This window comes from Coenobita brevimanus, chromosome 99 (genome assembly GCF_032717465.1).
Source record: "Coenobita brevimanus isolate Jiangsu-jjx chromosome 99, ASM3271746v2, whole genome shotgun sequence".
Lineage (NCBI taxonomy): Eukaryota > Metazoa > Arthropoda > Malacostraca > Decapoda > Coenobitidae > Coenobita > Coenobita brevimanus.
The window spans coordinates 1,688,059-1,711,455 of record NC_137052.1 but is presented as its reverse complement, the minus strand read 5'-3'; the positions used below and the strand labels follow the sequence as shown (position 1 = coordinate 1,711,455).

General features: G+C 45.5%; 1 protein-coding gene across 1 annotated transcript in view; it reads left to right on the top strand.

Annotated features, from left to right (window-relative positions):
- Positions 1 to 20,655, top strand: part of LOC145414358 (discoidin domain-containing receptor 2-like) — a 49,495-nt gene extending 28,840 nt beyond the window's left edge. Inside the window, exons 5-7 of the mRNA XM_080283891.1 lie at positions 15,816 to 15,949; positions 17,537 to 17,747; positions 18,989 to 20,655. Coding sequence (XP_080140017.1) covers positions 15,816 to 15,949; positions 17,537 to 17,747; positions 18,989 to 20,655 — 2,012 coding nt within the window. The remainder of the gene's footprint in view (positions 1 to 15,815; positions 15,950 to 17,536; positions 17,748 to 18,988) is intronic.
- The last annotated feature ends 2,742 nt before the right edge of the window (positions 20,656 to 23,397 follow it).

Sequence of the window (23,397 nt, the reverse complement as noted above, 5' to 3'; positions counted from 1 at the left end):
TGGAGAGATGGAGGAACAGGGGGTGGGTGTGGAGGGGAGAAGGTAGTGGTGGAGGGGGAGGAAAGTAATCAGGGGGTGGAGTGGTAGGGAGGGGGAAAGGGGATGAGTAGTAGGTGGAGGTAGGGAAGGGGGTGAGGAAGCGGGGGGAGGTAAAATGGTGTTGGAGAGAAAGGGGGGGGGGTGTTCCTAATAAGTAAGGAGGGGTGACTTAACTAATGGGTGGTCTTTCTCTTCCTCACACTAACACACACTATATACATTAGCAACCACAACAACATACCCGACACCACACCACCACACCACAATACCAGATAAAACAGACATCAGAATACCACAGTAGATAACACCACAACACCACATTATCACCAACAACACCACCCAGTATACCAGAGACTTACACACACACACACACACACACACACACACACACACACACACACACACACCTGATACCTGAACTGATACACCTGCCTTCGCTACCATTCTCGTCACCTACACCCACAGTCATTTGTCCTCACCCGTGTCACACTTCACACTTACACACCTCACACTTCAAACCTACACACCTTACACTTTTCACACTTCACACACACGTCACACTTGTCACACTTCACACTTAGACACGTCACACTTGTCACACGTCACACTTGTCACACCTCACACTTGTCACACCTCACACTGCCTCATCCCACTCCCCCTCACACTTTATCAACGCCTCGCATTACCTGTCTGACACAGCAAAACCTCACCCTACCACATTTCACTGCCAAACCCCACTCTTCCACTTCCTGCCGCACTTTACCACACCTCACACTACCAAACCTCACCCTACCACACCTCACACTACCAAACCTCACCCTACCACACCTCACACTACCAAACCTCACTCTACCACACCCTACCACACCTCACACTACCACACCTCACTCTACCTCACCCTACCACACCTCACACTACCAAACCTCACTCTACCACACCCTACCACACCTCACACTGCCTCCATCTCACACTACAACACCTCCCCCCTCCCCCCCATCCGGTCAAATTCCAGGTATGACCCCCCTGGGAATACTCAGCGTTCCCACCATTCCCATTCCCATTCCCATCAGCCCCCGTGTTGACCTGCCGACACGAAGGGGCGTGAGGGAGGAAGAGGAGGGAAGAAGAGGCGAGGAAGAGGAAGAGGAGGGGATAGGAGAGAAGTTAGAGAAAGAGAGAGGGGGGGAAGGGAAGAGGAAAGAGAGGACGAGGAGAGGAAGAGGATGGGACAGGAGGGAAGAAGAGGAGAGGAAAAGGAGGATGGAAGAAGAGGAGGGGATAGGAGAGAGGGAGAGGAGAGAGAGAGGGGGGGGGCAAGGGAAGAGGAAAGAGAAAGGAAGAGGAGTAGGAGAGATGAGAGAGAGAGGGGAGGGGGGCAAGGGAAGAGGAGGAGGAGGAAAGAGAAGTAGGAAAGAAATAAGGGATGAGGAGAAACAATGGGTAGTGTAGAGAGAGAGAGGGAGGGAGGGGGGGGGAATAGGAGAAGGAAGAGGAGGTGGAGAGAGAAGTAGGAAATGGAGAAGAAGAAGAAAGGGAAATGGTAGCGTAGATGCGAATAGGAAAGGTAGGAAGAGGAAGAAGAGGAGGAGAACTGTCGGAGAAGGAGAGGAAGAAGGAAAAATTAAGGAGAAAAGGAAGAAGAATGAGCAGAAGGGGGAAGAAGAATTACAAAGCAAGGAGGATGGGAAGAAGGAGAAGGAAGAGGAGGAGGGGAAGAAGAAGGAAGAGTAGGAGGGGAAGGAAGAGGAGGAAGGGAAAAAGGAGAAGGAAGGGAAGAAGAAGGAAGAGGAGGAAGGGAAGAAGGAGAAGGAAGAGGAGGAGGGAAAGAAGGAGAAGGAAGAGGAGGAGGGGAAAAAGGAGAAGGAAGAGGAGGAAGGGAAAAAGGAGAAGGAAGAGGAGAAGGGGAAGAAGGAGAAGGAAGAGGAGGAGGGGAAGAAGGAGAAGGAAGAGGAGGAGGGGAAGATAGAGGAAGAAGAGGAGGATAGGAAGAACGTGGAATAAAAGGAAGAATTAGGAAGAGGAGGAAATAATAATCGTAATAAGATTGAGGTAGGAGGAGGAGGAGAAGAATGAGGAAGAGGAGGAGGGGGAGGAGGAGGAAAGAGAAGATATGAAGAGGAAGGAAGAGAATAGAATAATATGTAAAGAAAAATAAAGAGGAAAAGAAGAGGAAAACAGAAGAGGACAAGAAATAGATGAAGCGGAAAGGAAGACGAAGGAAGAAAAAAAACAGCAAAGATTTATGATGGTGATGATGATGGTGGTGGTGGTGATGGTGGTGGTGGTGATGGTGATGATAATGGTGGTGGCGGTAGTGATGATGACGATGATACTGATGATGATGATGACGATGGTAATGATGATGATAATTCACGTGGAAAGAAATGATAATGATAATAATGATAGTGATGATTATGGCAGTGATGATGATGATGATTGTAGCGGTAGGAAACATGAAATAAATGAGAGAGAGAGAGAGAGAGAGAGAGAGAGAGAGTGTGTGTGTGTGTGTGTGTGTGTGTGTGTGTTTGCAATAATAACAAACACCAATTATCCAGTCCCTATGCAACATCCAACAGCTCTCCACCATCACTGCAATCCTTCGCAACTTTGCAACATTGCCTCCCCTCCTCCCTCCCCCCTCCCCCTTTGCCGATTGAAAAAAGCCTGCCTGTTGTTGCCGCCTGTTGCAAAAAAGCCCCTTCCCTGTTGCCGGCGTGTTGCAAAGGGCTTAGGCTTGTTGCAAAGGCTTAGGCACGCGGCTCATTGCAATGGTAAGGTATGCAGAGTGATCAATTGCAAGCTTGTACGTAAAGAGTTGCAGAGTGAGTACGTTTGCAATGATAGGAGGGGTGCGATGGGAGGGTGAAGAGGTGGGGACGGGGAGGTAAAGGAAGAAGAGGAAAAGAGAAGGGTGAGAGAGAGAGAGAGAGAGAGAGAACAACACGATAAAGATAAGGAAAAGGAAGAGAGTAAGAGGAGAGGGAAGAGGGGAAAAAAGGGAAAGAAAAAAGAATTGGCATGTGAAGCATAAAGGAGAGAAAGAGAGAGAGAGCAGAGGGGAAAAAAGAGGAGAAAAGAGCAAGGACATGAAAACACAAGGAAGGAACCGCACAATACCGGGAACGAAAAATGAGAGATAGGAGATAAGAGATAAAATAGGGAGAGAGAAAATTAAAGAGGAGATGACAAAAAATTAGACGTAGCAGGAAGATGACTAAGATAGGGTAATGAACGGTGAGGAGAGGGAGATGAAAGATGGAGAGAGAGAGAGAGAAGGGTGACGGTGGGGAGAGGGAGATGAAAGATGGAGGGAGAGAAGGGAGAAGGTGGAGAGAGGGAGATGAAGGATGGAGGGAGAGAGAAAGAGAGATGAGGGAAAGAGAAAGAGGAGAGATGAGGGAGAAAGAAAGAGAGGAGAGATGAGGGAGAGAGAAAGAGAGGAGAATGAAGGATGGAGGGAGAGAAGGAGAAAGGGAGAAAGTGGGGAGAGGAGGATGAAAGATGGAAGAAGATAGGAGATGAGAAGGAGGGAGAAAGTGGAAAAGGGAGAAGGTAGGGAGGAATATGGAGGGAGAGAGAGAGAGAGAGAATTAATTGGAAAGAACAGGGAGGTGGAAGAAGGCAGAGAGAGAGAGAGAGAAAGAAAGTGAAAGAAAAATAAGATGTAAGGGAAAAAGATAAGAGAGATGGAAGGAAAAAAGGAAGAAAAATAAAGACAAAGAAGAAAGAGAAAGATGGTAAGCGATAAAAAAAAATAATGAAAGAAAAATGATGATAAATGAGAGAGAGCAAGATATGGGGGAAAAAAAGGAAGATGCTGAAGAAATAAAGCAAGAAAATAAATCAAGGAGCAATAAAGAGACAAGACAAGAAAAAAAAAGTAAGGCAAGGAAAGAAAGAAAGGACGGAAGACATTAAAAACACGATGACAATTTTAAGAAAGAGACGAAAGTAAAAAAACAGCAGCTGAAAAATAATAAAAATAATAATAATAATAATAATAATGAATAAAGTCACCCAAAATAGAAAGTTGGGAAAGAAAAATGAAATCGGAAAAAGAGAGAAGAAATTAAAGACAAAATGAGATAATAAAGAGTTAAGAAGATAAAAAAAGAGAGGACAATTGAGAGTGAGGAAGAGGACAAAGAGGAATAAAGAGGAAGAAAAACAGGGAGAAATAGACTGCACACAAAGAGAGAGAGAGAGAGAGAATTATTGTTGTTTGAAGCTGAGGCAAGGTGGGTGTGGGTGAGGCAGGGTGAAATAGGGGTGAGGTAGTGTGAAATAGGATGAGGAAGGTGAAATAGGGTGAGGGAGGGTGTAATAGGGTGAGACAGGGTGTAATAGGGTGAGGCAGGGTGTAATAGGGTGAGGCAGGGTGAAATAGAGTGAGGCAGGATGTAATAGAGTGAGGCAGGGTGAAATAGGGTGAGAGGGTGAAATAGGGCGAGGCAGGGTGAAATAGGGTGTGATAGGGGTGAGGCTGGATGAAATAGAGTGAGGCAAGGTGTAATAGGGTGAGGCAGAGTGATAGGGTGAGGCAGGGTGAAATAGAGTGAGGCAGGGTGTAATAGGGTGAGGCAGGGTGTAATAGGGTGAGGCAGGGTGAAACAGGAAGGGTTAGAGTGAAGCAGGGAGATTGAGTACGGTGAAACAGGAAGAGACAGGCAGGAAGGGTAAGGCAGGGAGGGCCACCCAGCACCCTGCCTACCCCCTGCCTGCCTAACACGGAGGTCTCGCCACACCCTCTCTTTATCTCGCTCTTTACGACACAGCAAATTGGGAGATAATTACTTAGGAGAGATGTTGCTCTCTTCTAACGTCTCTCACTCCTCTCTTTTTTACTCTTTTTTTAGTTCCTCTTTTTTTCTGCCTTTTTTTTCATTCTCTCTCTCTCTCTCTCTCTCTCTCTCCCATAGGTAAACTAGTCTCTCATTCACAAACTCTATATACCTGTCAGTGTGAATAGGCTTCCTCACACCCGATACTCACCCTACACACCCTGGCTCACCTTTATTCACCTCTCACCCTTCATACTTAGAGCTTCTTATTCACCCTTCACACTTTGTTATTCATTCTTGACGTGCATACCTTTTCTTGTTTTTGCTGCTGTTGTTGTTGTGTGATAGGGAGGGAGGTGAGGGACGTGTGTATAACCGGGCAGCTCCACGGCCCGGGTTATATTAGTGCCACCACGTGAAGGCGTCCCCCTCTCTCCAGCAACAGGCATTACTTTTTTTCACATATCTTTCGTCTTGTGTCTTGCGGGGCCGGCTCAGTCTGCTGGTGTGGGCGTGGCAGTGGTAGCCGTAAATGAATAGATGATGCTAAGTAGACTCAGAATATTCCATCTTTCACGTTCAGTCACCTTCCATTATTCATGTTTTTTGTCCCTCATATTCATCTTATTCACCTATCCTCTTTTATTCATCCTACTCATCCCTCTGACTCACCCTCACTATCACACTAACTCATGTTCCACCCCCCCTCACCCTGTCCTGCCCCCCGCCCCCATCATCGCCCCACCTCCACTCCCCCTTCCCACCTCTTACACATTCCACATACCTCATCCTGTCCTTATAATATCTGTCCCTTACTGGTTACATGACTCCTCCCTCACCCCCTCCTCACCCCCACACCCCTCCTCACCCCCACACCCCTCCTCACCCACCCCTCTCCCCCACCCTCACCCCCACACCCCTCCTCTCCCACCCCTCTCCCCTACCCTCACCCCCTGACTCAACCTCTTCTTTGAGTTTCACCCTTTTCTTCCTCACTACTTTTCTCTCTCTCCCCCACCCCTCATCCCGCTCACCCTTCACCCCATCAGGTATCTCCTCCCTCACCTTTAGCCTCCCTTATTCACCCTTCCTCACCCTTTTTCCCATACATTTCCTCTTCATTTTTCATTTCACACTTCTCCTCCCTCATCCCTTCCTTCACTCCATCTGATAACTCTTCTTTCACCCTTTTTCCACCCTTCCTCTTTCCTTTTTCTTCATATTTCATCTTTCCCTCACTTCCTCGCTTTTCTTTCACCCTTTTTCACCCTTTCTCTTTATTTTTTCACCCTTCTTCCTTCCTCTTCTCCCTGTCTTACTCCTCGTTCACCCCTTTTCACACTGCCTTTTCAATTAGTCCCTTTCCTGTCTTTCTTTTTCCCTTCCCTCCTCTCTCACCCCTTCACCCTTTCTCTCCAGTCCACCTTTCTCCCTTCTTCACCCTTCCCACTCCCTTCCCTCACCCTTTTCACCCCCAGCTGACCCTGTAACCCTTCCACCAATCTCCACCCTCACCCTTAACCCCTCCACTTCACCCTTTCACCCCCTCTCTCTCTCTCTCTGTCTCTCTCTCTCTGTCTCTCTCTCTCTCTTTTTCCATTTCTCCCTCCCTCTCCCTTTATCCATATTCCCTTAGTCTTGGAAGGCTCCCTCGAACGTCATTCCTTCCCCACCCCCACCCTCACCGCCATCGTCACCCCCACGCACACCCCCACCTTCACCCCCTCTTTTTCACCCTGCATCCTCTCTTTCACCCACACCTTCACCCTTCCCCTTCCCCCTTACCCCCACCCTCACCCCCACCCTCCACACTATGCTTCCCACCGCCACAGCCCTCCACATGCCCTCCACACGTCACATACATATACATTTACAATAAGATATATATATATTTATTTTATTTCTGGCACAAGGCATGTTTTGGGGGAGAGAGTATTGGGTTTTTATTTGTTTGGTTTATTGGTGTTTTATTATTATTATTATTATTATTATTATTATTATTATTATTACTACTACTACTACTACTACTTGTTATTATTATTATTGTTGTTATTATTATTGTTATTATTATTATTATTATTGTTATTATTATATTATTAATAGTAGTAGTTGTGGTGGTGATGGTAGAAGTAGTAGTAGTAGTAGCAGAGAGGGGGGGGGACAATGAAAGAAGTCAGCTAGGGTGGGAAGAGAGAGAGACAGACGGACAGACAGACAGACACAGCTATCGGTAAAGCAGAATGAAAGAGAATCACCGCGGAGAGGGAGGGGGAAAGAGAGAATGAAAGAGAGAGGAGGGAGATGAAGGGAGAGATAGAGAGAGGGAGGAGTCAAAGAAAGGGAGAGGAGGGAGAGAGAGTTACGAGGGGGAGATAAGGAAAGGGAGGAGTGCTGGGTGCGGGATGTGAGAGAGAGTGAGAAAGCGAGATAGGAAAGGTGTTTGGCGCGATAATAGGTAATTGATAGTGGGAGAAAAAGGTGTCGCGATGATAAAGATAGGAGAGAGAGAGACAGAGAGAGAGTACTTGGCGTTTTTAAGATGATAATGGGCTGGGTAATATGACTACATAATTACATTAGGGTAATTATGTAAGTTAAGTAGCCGAGAGAGAGAGAGAGAGAGAGAGAGAGAGAGAGAGAGAGCAAAAGAAAAGACAGACACGAAAGATAAACGGCAGAGAGAGACAGACAGACAGACAGACACCAAAGAAAAGACAGACAAGATAGACAGAGGCATGGAGAGAGAGAGAGAGAGGGGGGGGGGTCACCGTTGGCCGACCCAGACAAGGACCGGGGGCAAAACCAGGACCCCCCCCCCCTTTGGCAATGAAGAGCACGTGTGTGTGTGTGTGTGTGTATGAGAGAGTGGGTGGATGGGTATGGTTGGGTATGAGTGTGTGTGTGTTTGTGTGTGTGTGTGTGTGTGTGTGTGTGTGTGTGTGTGTGTGAGAGAGTGGGTGGATGGGTATGGGTGTGTGTGTGGGTGGGAATGGTTGGGTATGAGTGTGGATGTGGGTGGGTAGGTGTGGGTGTGGGTGTGATATCAGATCCACCCAACTCATTCGTAAACTTAACAGTAAATACATAAACACTTTCCTTTATAAGTAACCTACAATTTCTTACCATCAATAAACACTAATCTCTCTCTCTCTCTCCTCCCAAATTGCAAATCAGTTGAAAGCAAGCCGTGCAATTGCAATAAGTAGTAATTTCCACAGCTCAAAGATACCAACAAATCGACCACCTCCCCATTACCCTCCGATATCATTCCGATCTATCAATATTAATACCCGCCTCTGCTAACCTTGTCTTATCCTTCACCCCAAATGCTACTCAGGGGATGGGAACCGTGCAATTTGGTGTGGACTAGATTTTCTTCTTTTTCTTCTTTTTTTATTGTTCTTTTTACTTGGCACAGATTTTCGTCCTTTTGCAGCTTATTTCACGTAGCTCAGTGTCAGAAAATGCTGCACATCCTTCCCATAGCACTTCTTCGTGACTAGCATTGTATTCTAGTGTTATCTTAGTGTCTTCATTTTGTAGCTTGTATCACGTAGCTCAAGGGCAGAAAGACAGTGCTTCGGCTCTACTGTTCATCATTGTAGCACTTCTTCGTGACTAGTAATATGTTCTTGAGTTTTTCTTTTTTTTTCCATCCCTGTAAGCTTATTTCACCTAGCTCACTGGGAGAAAAGGACAGTGCTAAGACTATACATCCATTCCATAGCACTTCTTCGTGACTAGCACTGTATTCCGGTGTTAATCTGTGTTTCGACCGAGCATTCAAGATGGAGAGATGGTAGTTTTAGGCCAAGTTAGAGTGAAAGGAGTACAGTATTTTTCCCTTAGTTTTAATGTCTGATATTCTACTATAAAATATCTCATTTTTTTAATGCAAGAAAGAAGGAACCTAAGGCCAGGAGCCCGCAAACCGTTCCTTCCAAGAAAAAAACAAAAACAATACAAAAGAGAGCCAAATTCAAGATCTGTTCATTTCGAGATGCCTGGACACACTGCGTTTGAAAGACCGGAGATCATAGGAAGTAGGAAATGCAGACAGAGGGAGACGGTTCCAGAGTTGACCTGTTGCAACATTATACCATTTTCTGTTTCATTTCTTAGGCCCTCCACCCAAATTGCATATCAAGGTGTGGGAAATCGTGCAATTGCAAAAACTCAAATCTTTTTACTCTCAACTTGGCCTAAAATTGCATCTCTTCATCTTGAACCCTGAGTTATGACAGTGAACCCAATATGATGCTAGTCACGAAGAAGTGCTATGGAAATAATGTAGAGTACGAAATATCTCCATCTTGAATGCTGTATTGTATAGATAGATCAGCCGTATAGATGCTAGTCACGAAGAAGTGCAGTGGAAAGAATGTGGAGTACCAAATATCTCTGTTTTGAATGCTGAGTTGTTACGATAGATTAACTCTATAGATGCTAGCCACGAAGAAGTGCAGAGGAAATAATGTAGAGTAATCCAGCTTGGCTTAAGATTGATACTGCGCTGTAACCTAATATCAGCCCTATAGATGCTAGTCACGAAGAAGTGCTATGGAATGGATGTAGAGTGGCAACATTGTCTTCACTTATGTGGTATATGACGTAATTTGCAAAAGAGGAGAAATCTGGGCCAAGTGAGAGTGAAAGAACTATAGGTTTTTTCACACAATTCTCTAAAATTTTCTATCTGTCTGTTTATCTTTTGCCAGACGCCTTAATCCCGTAAGGGGTGGCCACAGACAAATCGCCTCCATGTCGCCCTGTCCCCCACCATTTCATTGCCCTGCTCCCAGCTCACACCCCCCTCTCTCATATACCTTTCCGCTCCATTCCTCCATCTCATCGAAATTTTCCATAAACGTAATTCTTAAACCTGTCTTAATTCGGAAATCCAAGAAATAGTTCCAGTTCTTGTACCATTTCTTCAGTCCTCGGGGTGAAGGAACGGTGTATTTATAAGAATAATTATTTTCTTGCCTTTTTGTTTTTTGAGTTGCCTAAGTGTGTGTTATTCTCCCCTCATTCAGTTGTGTGTGTGTGTGTGTGTGTGTGTGTGTGTGTGTGTGTGTGTGTGTGTGTGTGTGTGTGTAAGGGATATGGGTGTGGGTATGTGCCTGTGGGGGATGTGAGTGGAAGTGTGTGTGGGGAAGGGTGAATGTGAATGCTGATGTGTATGTATATATGTATGTATCCCACTCCTCAAGCCACACGCGTATAGTCCATTCCCTGAGTCCCAACAATCCTCCATACCTTCACATACCTCCACTTAGCACTTCCACCCTATACTCATATTAGAGTAAAAGGTGGCTGTTAATCGAAAGTTAAGCTATTTTTCACTAACTCCTAATTTTCTCACCTTTAGACCTGCCTCACAGTTAGCTAAGTGTCTATACATAAAAAAATAATCTTAGAAATTAGTGTGTGGTTACTATAGAAAAAAAAATGGAAAAAAATAATATGTACTGATGTTAAGGTAATGGATTTCTTTAATGTAATAGTGTGCTTTGTTTGTAGATGTGTTTGGGGTCATGTACTGTACTTTGTAATTAATTGTGGAAAAAGGCGTATGGAAAAGTGAGAGAGAGAGAGAGAGAGAGAGAGAGAGAGAGAGAGAGAGAGTCAGAAATAAAATAAGTAAAATAATTGAAGAGAAAAAGAACATGAAAGTGAAAGTGTTTGAAAGAGAGAGAGAGAGAGAGAGAGAGAGAGAGAGAGAGAGAGAGAGAGAGAGAAGTAATATAAGTAAAATAATTGAAGAGAAAAAGAACATGAAAGTGAAAGCTAGAGTTTGAGAGAGAGAGAGAGAGGTGTCTAGGATGCCTGGGTAAGTAAGAAGGAGAATGCAAGGCTGCCAGGCGTGTGTGTGGTTTATGTTGCTATTGTGTGGGTTGTGCGAGAAGGAGGGGGAGGGAGGAAAGGGAGAGAAAGGGAGGGAAAGGTGGGGAAGGGAAGGGAAAGAAGGGATGGAAAGGTGGGTAAGTAAGGGAGAGAAGGGAAGGGAAAGGTGGGGAAGAGGAGGAAAAGAAGAGAGGAAAAGGTGGGGAAGGGGAGGGAAAGAAGGGAGAGAAAGGAGGGGAAGTAAGGGAGAGAAAGGAAGGAAAAGATGGGGAAAGGGAGGGAAAGGTGGGAAAGACAGGGAAGGAAAGGTGGGGAAGGAGAGAGAAAGAAGGGAGAGAATGGGAGGGAAAGGTGAAAAGGAGAGGGAAGAATGGGAGGAGAGGTGGGAATGGAAGAGACAGGGAGGGAGAGGGGTGAAGGAGGTGGGAGGGAGGAAGGGAGGGAAATGGTAGGGGAGAGGGATGGAAGAAAGTGAGAGAAAGACTGCAAGAAGAGAGAAGGGGGGGGGATAAAAGTGCGAGGCAGGAAATATAAGTGTGAGAGGATAGAAGAAGGTAGGGATAGACGGGGAAAGCAGAGAGAGAGGGGAGAGAGGGACTGGATAGAGATGAGAGGGATAGGGGAAAGGTAGAAGATGGATGGAAATAAAAGAGAAATATTAGAGAGGAGAGGAGAAGATATGAGAAGGTAGGGAAAGAAGAGAGAAATAAATAGATAGGCAGATAGATAGATAGCAAGATTTTATATATATATATATTGTTATGTACTGTAGATTAATATATACGGATAGATATATATGTAGATAGATAGATAGCTAAGTGAATAGATAGAAGGATAGACAGACCATGAGGAAAAAGATGAAAGTGGGAGGGGGAGGGAAGAGAGAGGGGGGGAAAGGAATAAGAAAATTACGGATGAGAAAGAAGAGAAAAAGAGGGAACGAAAGAAATACAAAAGAAAGAAAAAGTAAGAAACGAGGGGCAGACAGAAGAAAGAAAATGAGAGAGAAAAAAGAAAAAATGAGAGAGGACAAAGGGGAGAGTAAATGAGAGTGGTAGGGTAATAAACTGGGATGAAGTGAGAGAGAGAGAGCGAGAGAGAGAGGAACCTGCACTGAGAAAATTTGAGTTGCTGAGGCCTTTAAAAAAAATTGTTTATATATTTTTTTGACCTACCTTTTCTTTTTATAATAAGGTACATCACACACACACACACACACACACACACACACACACACACACACACACACACACACACACACACACACCTTTACCTGTTTTCGCGCCCCATCCATACTTCTCCCTCTCTCCTCCCTTTCTCCCCCCCTCCCTCTGTTTCTCCTCCTTTTCTCCCTTTACTCTCCCTTTCCTTCATTCACACCCTCCCCGTGGCTACACTCACTCCCCTACACACCTCTTCCACACCCACACCTGTCTCCCACTTCTACATTCACCCCATTTCACACCCCATCCCATCCACGCCTCTCTCCCACACTTACACATCCACCCCTTTGCGCACACCATCCTCACCTCTCCCTCTCCCCCTCCTTCTCCCCACCCCCACCCCTCATCCCGAACTGTAATGGGGTTGTGGGGAGGGGAGAGAGGGGGAGGCTGTGATATACGACCCTCTCCCCGCCGCTGATGTTATTGCTGCAGTTATTGATTCGGGGGAGGGGAGGGGGAGGGGAGAGGCAAGGGTTGAGGAGAGAGGAGAGGAATGGGAAAGGAGAGGGAGGGGGAGGGATTGAGAGAGGAGGGGGAAAGATGGAGAGAGGACGGGGAAGGGAAAATGGAGGGGGAAGGATGGAGAGAGGAAGGGGAAGGGAAAAAGGGAGGGGGAAGGATGGAGAGAGGAAGGGGAAGGGAAAAAGGGAGGGGGAAGGATGGAGAGAGGAAAAAGAGAAAAGAAAGGGGGAAGGATGGAGAGAGGAAGGGGAAGAATGGAAAGAGGAGGGATGGGAGAGGGAGGGTGAGGAATAGAGCTAGGAAATGGAAGGGGGTTGGAGGGAAAGAGAATGGGATGGGGAAAGAAGTGGGAATGTAGACAGAGGGGAAAGGATGGAGAGGGGAGGGGAGGGTAAGAACGGGAGGAGGGGAGGGGAATGGGATGGGGAGAGGGGTAGGAAAATGAGGAGGGGAAGGTAAGGGGAGGGGAGGTTGGGGATTTTGGTCATGAGAGAGAGAGTTATGAGTGGAGAGGAAGATTATTTTGTGAGTGGGGCAGGTTGAAGGGTTGTAATGTGGAGAGAGAGAGAGAGAGAGGAGAAGAAGAGGGCTGCAAGGTGAAGGAGGGAGAGTTTCCTTCCCTCCCTACTTTCTTTTTCCTTCATTGTTTCCTTCCTTTCCTCTCCCATTTTCTCTCCACTTTCTTTCCTACCTCCCTTCTTTCCTTCAACTCTCCATTTCTTTCTCCTTTTTCTTTCTTTCCTTCCTTGTTTTCCTTTCCTTTCCTTCCTTCTTTCCATTCTTACTTGCTTGCTTGCTTCCATCCTTCCTTCCTTCCTTCTATTTTCTCATCCCTCCTTCCTCTCTATCTCTACCATCCTCTTCCTTTCCTACGGGTCCTTTCCTTTGTCTCCATTTTCTTTCGTCCTTCTTTCTCTACATTTCTTCATTTTCTTCCTTCATTTTCCTATCCTCACCATTTTCCTCTTCCTTCACTCCTTCGCTTCCTCCTCCTCACCTGTCTTATCCCCTTCCATTTCCTCCTCATTTCCCCCTTTCTTCCTTCCCCTTATTTTTCCATTGTCGTTTTCTTTCCCCTCCTCTCATTTTCTTTTTTCTTTTTTTTTACTCTATTTCTCTTTCTCTATTTTTTTTTATTTTCTTTATTTTTGTTTCTGTTATCTTCCTCGTTTTTATTTTTCCTTCCTTTTTTTCAATTTATTTTCTTCTCTTCCTCCTTTTCATTTCCTTCCTCTTTTTTTACTCCCTCCCTAATGACCTAAAATCCTCCCTTAAACCTCCCTTTTTTTTTTTTTGGTCTTTGTTCTGCCCTTTTTCATTCATTCTTCCTTCTTTTCTTCCATCAGGGTGTTCTCTCTCTCTCTCTCTCTCTCTCTCTCTCTCTCTCTCCTTTGTTTCCCTCTTTGTTTCTTTTCCTCCTTTCTTTTTTCTTTCTCCCCTTACTAATTTTCTCTCCCCCTCCCCTCATCCTCCCCTCCCCTCCCCCTCCTCTCTTCCTCTCTTCTCTCTCTCCTCCTCCTCCCCCTCCCCCCATCCCCTCCTCCTCCTCCTCTCCTCTCATCCTTCCCCTCCCCTCCCCTCCCCTCCCCTCCACCTAAGTTATTTCTCACTCCCTCTGGAAATCATCCTCCTCTTCTCCCTCCATTACCTCTTTATATCCTCTCTCTCTCTCTCTCTCTCTCTCTCTCTCTCTCTCTCTCTCTCTCTCTCTCTCTCTCTCTCTCTCTCATACAGTTATCTCTTTCCAATATTGGTTTGTCTCCCCTCCCTTCACCCCATATCGCGGTATTTCTCTCTTCTCTCCCCTCTTTTCTCCCCTCACTTCTGTTTTCTCTCTTCTCTTCCCTCCTTTCTCTCTTCTCCGCTCTTCTCTGCCTTCTCCCCTCTCCTCCCCTCTTTTCTCCCCTATCCCCTCTTTGATCCCCTCTCTTCCCTTTTTGGCTTACCCTCATAAGGCCAGCTTTCCCTTCCCTTCCCTTCCCTCTCCTTCCCTTCCCTCTCCTTCCCTTCCCTTCCCTTCCCTTCCCTTCCCTCTCCTTCCCTTCCCTTCCCTTCCCTCTCCTTCCCTTCCCTTCCCTTCCCTCTCCTTCCCTTCCCTTCCCTCTCCTTCCCTTCCCAGCTCTTTCTCTCCTTCCCCTCACGTCATGTAGTGTGTGTGTGTGTGTGTGTGTGTGTGTGTGTTTGTTGCCCCCTCCCTACTCTCCTCTTCTCTGCCTCTCTCTCATTTTTCTCTCTCACTCTTTAATGCGGTCGTTTCTCTCTTCTCATCTCACTCCTTCGTCAGTTCATTAGTCTCTCTCTCTCTCTCTCTCTCTCTCTCTCTCTCTCTCTCTCTCTCTCTCTCTCTCCCCTACAACAACAAGAACTACTACTACTACTACTACTACTACCGCCACCACTACCACCCTTCTTTCTCTTCTCCTCCTCCTCCTCCTCCTCCTCCTCCTCCTCCTCCTCCTCCTCCTCCTCCTCCTCCTCCTACTACTACTACTACTACTACTACTACTACTACTACTACTACCACCACCCTTCTTTCTCTTCTCTCCTCCTCCTCCTCCTCCCCTCATCAAGCTCATTTGTTGCCTTTCCCAGTCTCCCTGCAGTCTTTCTTTTTCCCCTCACCCTCTCCCCCCTCACCCCCTATTCAGTCCAGCCCTACCTTTTTTTTGTTAGTGTTGTTTCTCTCTCTCTCTCTCTCTCCACGTCATCCAACTTTTTATTAATCCATTTCTTCCGTCTTTCTCATTTCCTTTTCTGCTTCCCTCTTTCCCCTCTTTCCCTTTTCCTCTTCCGTAAAACACCTGGTCCTTTTTCCTTCCTCCTTTCCTTCCCTTTGTCTTCACTTCCCTTCTCTCATTTCTCCCATTTTCTTGCTGATTGTTTTTATGGGGGGTCTTTTCCTTTCTCTCTCTCTTTTTTTTCATTTTTTTGCCACCCCACCTTCCTGTTCATTTTTCCTTCCTTCCCTCATTAATTTCCTCAGTACTTCCTTCCTTCCTTTCTTTCTTTCGTTTTTTTCATTCATCCTTCCTTCCTTTCTTTTCCTTTCCTTCTTTCCCTTTTCTTCCCTTGTTTCCGCCCCTTTCATCTTATTTTCCTCCTTCCTTCCTTCCATCCTCCCTCCCTCATCTTCCATCCTTCCTTCCTCCCTCATCTTCCTTCCAGTCACGTTCTATGCTCCCTGGCGAATCGGGTTTCTCTCTCTCTCTCTCTCTCTCTCTCTCTCTCTCTCTCTCTCTCTCTCTCTCTCTCTCGTAATATTCAATTGTAAAAAAAGAAATTCCTTTGCTCTTAAAACTGTGAGATCTTCTTGTGTGTGTATGTGTTGTTATTATTTACGTGTGTGTGTGTATTGTTATTATTTACGTGTGTGTGTGTGTGTGTTCTTGTTATTATTTACGTATTTACCTTTATACTCACCGCCTCTAAACTCTTCTCCTTCTTACATGTGTTCCAGGCTACGAGTGGGTGGGCTGGAAGAATGATAGTCGCGGGGAGCGGCCCATCGAAATCACCTTCCAGTTTGACACCATCCGGAATTTCACCGCCGTCCACCTCTACACGAACAACTTCTTCACTAAGGACACGCAGGTCAGGCTTTACGGGTTCTTAGCTTGCTTTCTTGTGGCTTTAGAGGACTTGAATCACCTCTTGGCTTTGGGTTATAAGGTGGCTTTCGTACCTCAACTTCCTCCTTCTTCACCAGTCGTTCCATTCTACACCAAACAACTTATAGACCAAGGATGTTCAGGTCTGGCTTTACGGGGTCTTAGGTGGCTTTCTTGTGGCTTTGGAGGGCTTGAATCACCTCTTGGCTTGGGCTTTATATGGCTTTTTTATACCTTAGCTTCTCCCTTGTTCACCAGTCGTTTGCTTCTGCACAAACGGCTTCTACGCCAAGGATGCAGAGATCAGTCAACTGGAAATGTAAATAATATTTCTCTCTCTCTCTCTCTCTCTCTCTCTCTCTCTCTCTCTCTCTCTCTCTCTCTCTCTCTCTCTCTCTCTCTCTCTCTCTCGTGTTTTATTTTGCGTATTACCTTTTTAACCCCTTCATTACGACGGGTCCTCTTCCAAGCTGACTAAAATCTTCAAATATTCTTCAAGGACGCAGGGTAATGAAGCAGTGAGACAGGAAGGAAGTATTAGTTACCTCTAGTTGAGATTGACGCACGTGGACACCTGTGTTATTTATGGACAGGTAATGGACACCGGAAAAGGTTACACGTCACTGAGTACTTAAACGCATACGCACACACACACACGCACGCACATACATAAGATACGTTTACAGGCTCATAATTTTCAAAAGAATTCTTTGGGGCTAGACCGAATGTGTAAAGTATACCTTCGTACTTCAGACTTAAAATTAAATTGAAACGCTTAAGTTTGCAGACCATCCCCATATTTTTCAGTTTGAGTCTGCCGAAAAGCTGATGTTTAGTGAGGCATGTATTTTGAATGATGGAGGTGGTGTGTAAATAAAAGCCTTCACTTTCTGTCAGTTTCACCTTTCATCTCAGACTGGGACTTAGTTTAATAATTTGGCCATTTTTTTATATTTTTGTTGCACTGCTGCAGTTTTACTAAGATTGTTCTTTCACGCCTGCGGTAAGATTCAGGTTGAAATATACCTCCCTGCCTTTATTCTTTTGGAAATGATAGAATAATCAATACCTAAGTACTGTTACGATTTAGTTTATGATCAGTTTGGATCAATTTTAGACATATTCGATCAAACAAACGTGGATTTGTTTGACTTTTCGACAAAACTACTCAGAGTTTTTCTCCCTCTTTATTTTCAAGTTCAGCCTTATAAGACCACAATCTTTGTTGAATTTTTGACAAACTGACTTGTAGAAAACATTGGGGGTGCTATAGCCCTCCTAGCCTCCCCAGAAATTATGGCCTTGCTTTACTCTAATTATGCCTATAGACAGACAGGTAGGCATTTCCTCTACGTGTTCATTTCCTTCCTCAGGTGTTTTCACGTGCCCAGGTACTCTCTAGCTTCACATTATATTCATTGCTTCATTTTCTCCATGCAATTGTTCATTTCAAGGTGTTCATTTCCTCCACGTAGGTGTTCTCACGTGTTCAGGTACTCTTTTAGTTTCACATTATATTCATTTCCTCTGTGCAATTGTTCATTTCAAAGTGTTCATTTCTCCTGTGCAGGTGTTCTCACGTGCCCGAGTGCTCTTCAGCGTTGGGGGGCACTACTACCATGCTCAGTCGGCAGTGGAGTTCGAGAATGCTGTGGATCGCATCTTTGAACACGCGCGGAACGTCACCATACCTCTGCACAACACGGCTGCGAAATACGTCAAACTACAGCTCTACTTCTCACTGCGCTGGCTTCTGCTGTCTGAGGTTGCATTCGATTCAGGTGGGTTTTGATTCATGTATTTTTCTTATTTTATGTATTTGTTTATTTGGGTGTTGGTGGGTTAATTTTTGCTTTTGCTTTTGTAGTTGCAGTGCTTAAGTTATCTTGCGGCCTTTTGTGTGTGTGTGTGTGTGTGTGTGTGTGTGTGTTGCAGTGCTTTTTTGCATGACTTACGGCTATTATTTGGTTATTTTATGCCTCGTGTGATTGTGCATTTTTATCTTGCGTGGGTTTTATGGCCATTGCATGACTTTATTTTTGTGCACCCGCTTACTTCTGCCTCACGTAACCTGTGCATTTCTCGGCTTTTTGCTTCATATCGCATTTATGAATTTTGCCTTATTAATATTTCGGATGTTACTTTCCTTCTTGCGTTACATCATATTTATGGATTTTCTGTATTATTACATTTTTTTGGCGCTACTTTTCCTTTGTGTTTCTTATGATGCATGGCTTTCATGACTGATGCTTCCTGCTGCTGCTGCTGCTGCTGTTCTGGCTGTTATTTGATGCTGAAGTAGCTTTTTTCATACACGGATTGCATGGCTGTTGTATGATGCCGTTGTTGCTTTGTGCTATTGTTTTTTTTTTTTTTTTCTGCAGTGGTTGCTTTTTGTTTGGTATGGCAGTATGGAGAAATATTAGAAGTACACGTGATATGTTCGTTCAAATGCTTGCCTGTAGAAATAGAAATTAAGTGCCAAGTTTTCACCCGTTTTTCAAGGCAGCATTATACTTAGACGAAAGATTTGAACTGTGGCTTTTATTTCACTCCTGAGTATTTGAATGGTGTCTAGATGATCCAGGGACAACAACTACAACAACAAGAGCAATGGCACAAGCACAGGCAGGTCCCTCAACATAACAGCCATAAACAGAAAAACTTAAAGAACACAAAGTACAGTTCCAGCAACTTTCCAACACTACACAGACTGCTTTAAAACATCCGTCGTTTTCCACCATTAATTATGGTCTGCCCACCAGTTATTCTGTATTGGTAAGTGATGTCCTCTTTCACAGACACACAGCCACCACAGCTATTCAGAACCTTCAGCCAAACAACATCCATCAGGAACCTGCACCAAACATTAATCCCTCAGACACTGTTCTTCTCAGAGAGATCTAATGTGGCTGTTAGAGATTAGAGGCTTACCCTTCACGCTGTAAGTTTTAAGCACACAGCCATGAGAGAGTAGGTGACGTCAGCAGTGAATGATTAACCCAGCACTTGTGTCCTTCAGTGCCATGCGGGTGTAACCTGACGGAGGAAGTGCCGGAGGTGACGACAGAGCCAGGCCGACAGGAGACGGTGGCTGGACAGACTCCCGTTCCAGCCCAAGCATCCACCTCCGGCCTGCTGGTGGGTGGGTTGGCAACCCTGGGTGTGGTGTTTGGGGTGGTACCAGTGGCGCTGTGTGTGCTGTACTACCGCAACCACCTTGCCAGCAAGACCAAGACTCCCCCTGCCACACCCACCAGCACTGATGCCATGAAGATGTCCATGAAAATGAAGGACCTGCAAATCAACATGAACCTGACCCCAACAGCCAAGGGATACTCTCGTGCTGAGGGCGCTGTGTATGGCCACGTGACCATGCAGGAGGCAGCATCACTGTACCAGGAGCCATGCAGTGGGCCACTCCTTAATCCTGGCTACCACACCCTTGGCCACCCTACCTCCTCTCTCAAGTGTCCCCTACCCCTAGACACTGATGACTCTGTAGACTATGCTGTGCCTGATCTCAACATGACCCCACCCCCACCGTTCTCTGAGGTGTACTCTCCCCCACCCCCTGTGCCAGTCACCCGCCCTCCTTCTACTCTGCCAAACACCCGAACACGCAAGGACTCTCCCCTCCCACCACCTGTGCCACCCATCCCGCCACCACCAGAGCAGCAGTACTATGCTGCTCCTCAGTTGTGCCATGCATCCAACATCCAGGGTGTTACAGGTTGTGTCATATATGCAGCAGCTGATGCCTGCAGCCTGACAGAGGCACGGCCGGTGTCAGAGGTACCACGACAGTGTGTGCGCATCCTGGAGACACTTGGACAGGGCAAGTTTGGCACTGTGCAGTTGTGTGAGGTGGAGAGCAATGGCCAACCCTGCCTTGTGGCCATGAAGAGTCTTAGAGCAGGGGCCTCTGAGGACGCTAAGAAGGATTTCCGCCTGGAGGCTGGGGTGCTGGGACGCCTGGATGATCCCAACATTGTGCGTTTGGTGGGGGTGGTGACTCGCTCAGACCCTCTGGCCATGCTGCTTGAGTACATGAACCACGGTGACCTCTACCAGTTCCTGAGGCGGCACCGTGGCACCATCGCCCAGGCACCAGACTGTGACAGTGACCTCCCGCCCCTCAGCTATGGTGCCCTTATCTACATGGCCTCACAGGTGGCCTCGGGGATGAAGTACCTTGAGTCAGTGAATGTGGTGCACCGCGACCTGGCTGCCCGCAACTGCCTGGTGGGGGACTCACTCACCATCAAAATATCAGACTTTGGCATGAGCAGAACCCTCTACTCCAGTGATTACTACCGCCTCAGTGAGGGCCGGGCCTTGCTGCCTATCAGGTGGATGGCTTGGGAATCCATACTACAGGGCAAATTTTCCACCAAGAGTGATGTGTGGGCGTTTGGTGTGACATTGTGGGAGATCCTGACCATGGCACGGCAGCAGCCCTATGCGGAGCTCAGCGACGACGGTGTGCTGGAGAATATTTCCCACTGTTACCATGGTGATGGGTCTGGCATGATGGTCCTGCCTCAGCCGCCCATCTGTCCCCGTGACGTGTACCAGACCATGGCCTCCTGCTGGCTGGTCAACCACCGCCAGCGCCCACCCTTCTGGCACCTATTCATGTTCCTGCAGCGAAAGAACCTTGGCTACACCCTTGACTACATTGAGTGAGGCATGACACAAGCAGCCACACCACTTGTTGGTGCTATATTCACCTGAGCCTAGGAGATTGTCTGGTACCTCTTCCTTAGCGATATGTATTCTGTATTACACCTCAGTAATGTCATTTATGGCATTCATTCAGTTACATGGATATAGACTGCATAAATAACTTACAGAAAAATTCTAACATGTTATCTTCAAAGTTAAACTGGTAAGAAAGTTACACAAGGGAGGTTCCTAATTAGATGAGAGTACAACCCATACTTTTATATTCCTGTTTACTTTGGATGCTTTTTAAGAGCTTTTTCATGTATTTTCTCAGAGTGTAATTTGAATTGTATGCATTAACAACCTATTCCATATGTTTTTGCTCGGTTTTTTTAAATACTGACAGAAGCTATATAAATGAAATGCTGGAGAATATTAACATGCCATATGTAGAAATAAAGTGGTGTAAGGAAGAGGTGCAAGGCAGTTTCCGAAGCTGACAACAGTAGGCCCCAGGTCACCCAGCCTTCCAGATAACAAAGTAGTGGCTGGTGACGTAAGCACAGGTTCTTTAGTGATACTGTTTCGATCTCTTATGTCCTGAGTATCTCGAACACGGGTTGATAGGCAGGACTGGAATGCTATACTTCACCGAGGTTTCAGTCGGGAAGTACAAAAACTCTTTCTCACGTACTGTTCCGGTGTAATAGTAGTTTAGAATACTCGCTTTAGCTCTCTCAAATTTTCAACTAGTTTCTCAGTCACATTGTGGATGTAGTGAGCAGCTACACTAGTTGTATGTAGGGCCAACAGAATCACCCTCACAGTCAGGAAGAGTGTAGTGGATGACGATGGTTGGTGACATCATAAAGTGTGAGAAACATTGAACCCGAATGTAGTGTATCCTAAACTAGAGGTGTCTGGGTTATGATCCTAAACTAGTGGTATTTAGTAACTCCAGTCTGCACAGTGATTACTCTGAAACACATTGGCGTGGTGGTAGCAAGAGCTCGCAGTTGCCAAATGAAGAAACTAAGGACTTGCTCCGTACCTCCACAACAGAAAACCCACAACGAAACTAGACCGTCAGTGTGTTGGAGAAGTTGGGGCAATAGCGCAGTGCTGCAGGAGTGTTGTGTGTTGTGTTTGATACTGCGACTGTGTGTGTATGGTTGGCGGACATTGTGATTAACCTGTGATATATCTTAGTCAGGGAGCGGCCGTTTGTATAGGCGGACGTTGGGATGAGAGGCCTGGGAATAGGAGCCTGTGGGATGGGCAGAAGGGGACATGCCTTCTCACAATCAAAACATGGGCAAAACTTTGAAAACAAAATCTCCACCTTTCATTGTATGTTGAAAATCAATCAAATTTTCAGTGTCGTTGCATTTTTTCTTTGTATTGACTTATGATCATCACTGTATGTTCATAAATAATCAAAATTTCAGAGTTTCCAACTACGTTCATTGCCAAGTGGGCTGTTATGTGATGTATCAGGGAATTAAGTCATCTTTGTGACTTCAACAAAAACCACTCTGATGAAATTAAGTTCCAGAATTTCACTGCAGTCAAAACTTTTGAGTACTGTATTACGGAGAGTCACAGATCAATACAAATTTCGGAATTTACTTCGCCAGGTGATCTGTCATTTACTATATCAAAAATTGAAGTCCTCTTTTAAAGCCACACTGGTGGGTTGAAAACAAGTATCAAAATGCCATCACATAATCAGAACTTCAGAGTTTTTCAGATTTGTTGTGTGACAGGTGGACTGTACCTTCATGTATCAGAGTGGACTTTTTTATTGCCTCAACAAAAACATTCTGATAAGGTGAAACCATGTGTCAAAGTTTCATCGCATAATCAAAATTTCAACATTTTCAGCTTTGCTCGTTTCACCAGGTGGACTGTTATTTGGTGACTCAGAGACTGGAGTCCTTTTTAATGCCACAGCAAAAACCACTCAAGTTGAAAACAAGTGTCAAATCAAATCACGTTTCCCGTTTTGTTTCACTTTGTGTGACCCCAGTGAGCAGGCAGCCTCTCTCTTCTGTCAGATACTTACTTTGTTGTGCTCGTGTCCTGGATGTAGATTCACAAGCTTACGATCAGTTCCCTGTCATAACTTAAGACATATTTTCTGCAGGAAGAAAGAAAGGCATGGGAAGCTTCGTAAGTCATCTTCTTTGGTGTTCCTGCAATATAGTTTGTAGCTGTTAAAGGGAAATCATCGTAAGTTATTTTGTGAGTCTCGGCCTTGACTGGTGGCGAGCTGTAATTACGGTGTCAGTGCGATTGGGTGCACTGCTTCCCCATGTCTTCATAAAGGCCATATTCTTAAAACTTATGATTAAATATTCTCGTAACTTTTAAGAATACTGCTGTAGAGTTAACTCCTGTCGCAAGTAAGTGTAGCGCCCGAGCATCTAGTCACAATCGTCTGCATCTTGCTAGCAAAGGAAAGAAACAATGGCTTTAGGTACAACTTGAATAATAACTTGTACAGCCAATGAAACAGGTGTCAGTTTTTCCATGTTTACATTTTGAAGCCATGGACAAAACATTGAAAATATTCTCCAGTAACTTCCCGTGTAAGTATATGTCTGCAATTTTTGTCACTAATAGGAAAAAAGAAATTTATGCATGATGTTTTGTGATGTTTTGCCCTTACATATCTGGAAGTCTGTTATTTCTCAGTAATGAAAATAGAGGTTTCTGCCATATTAGGTTAAGATGAATGATATGACGGAAAATGATAGTATA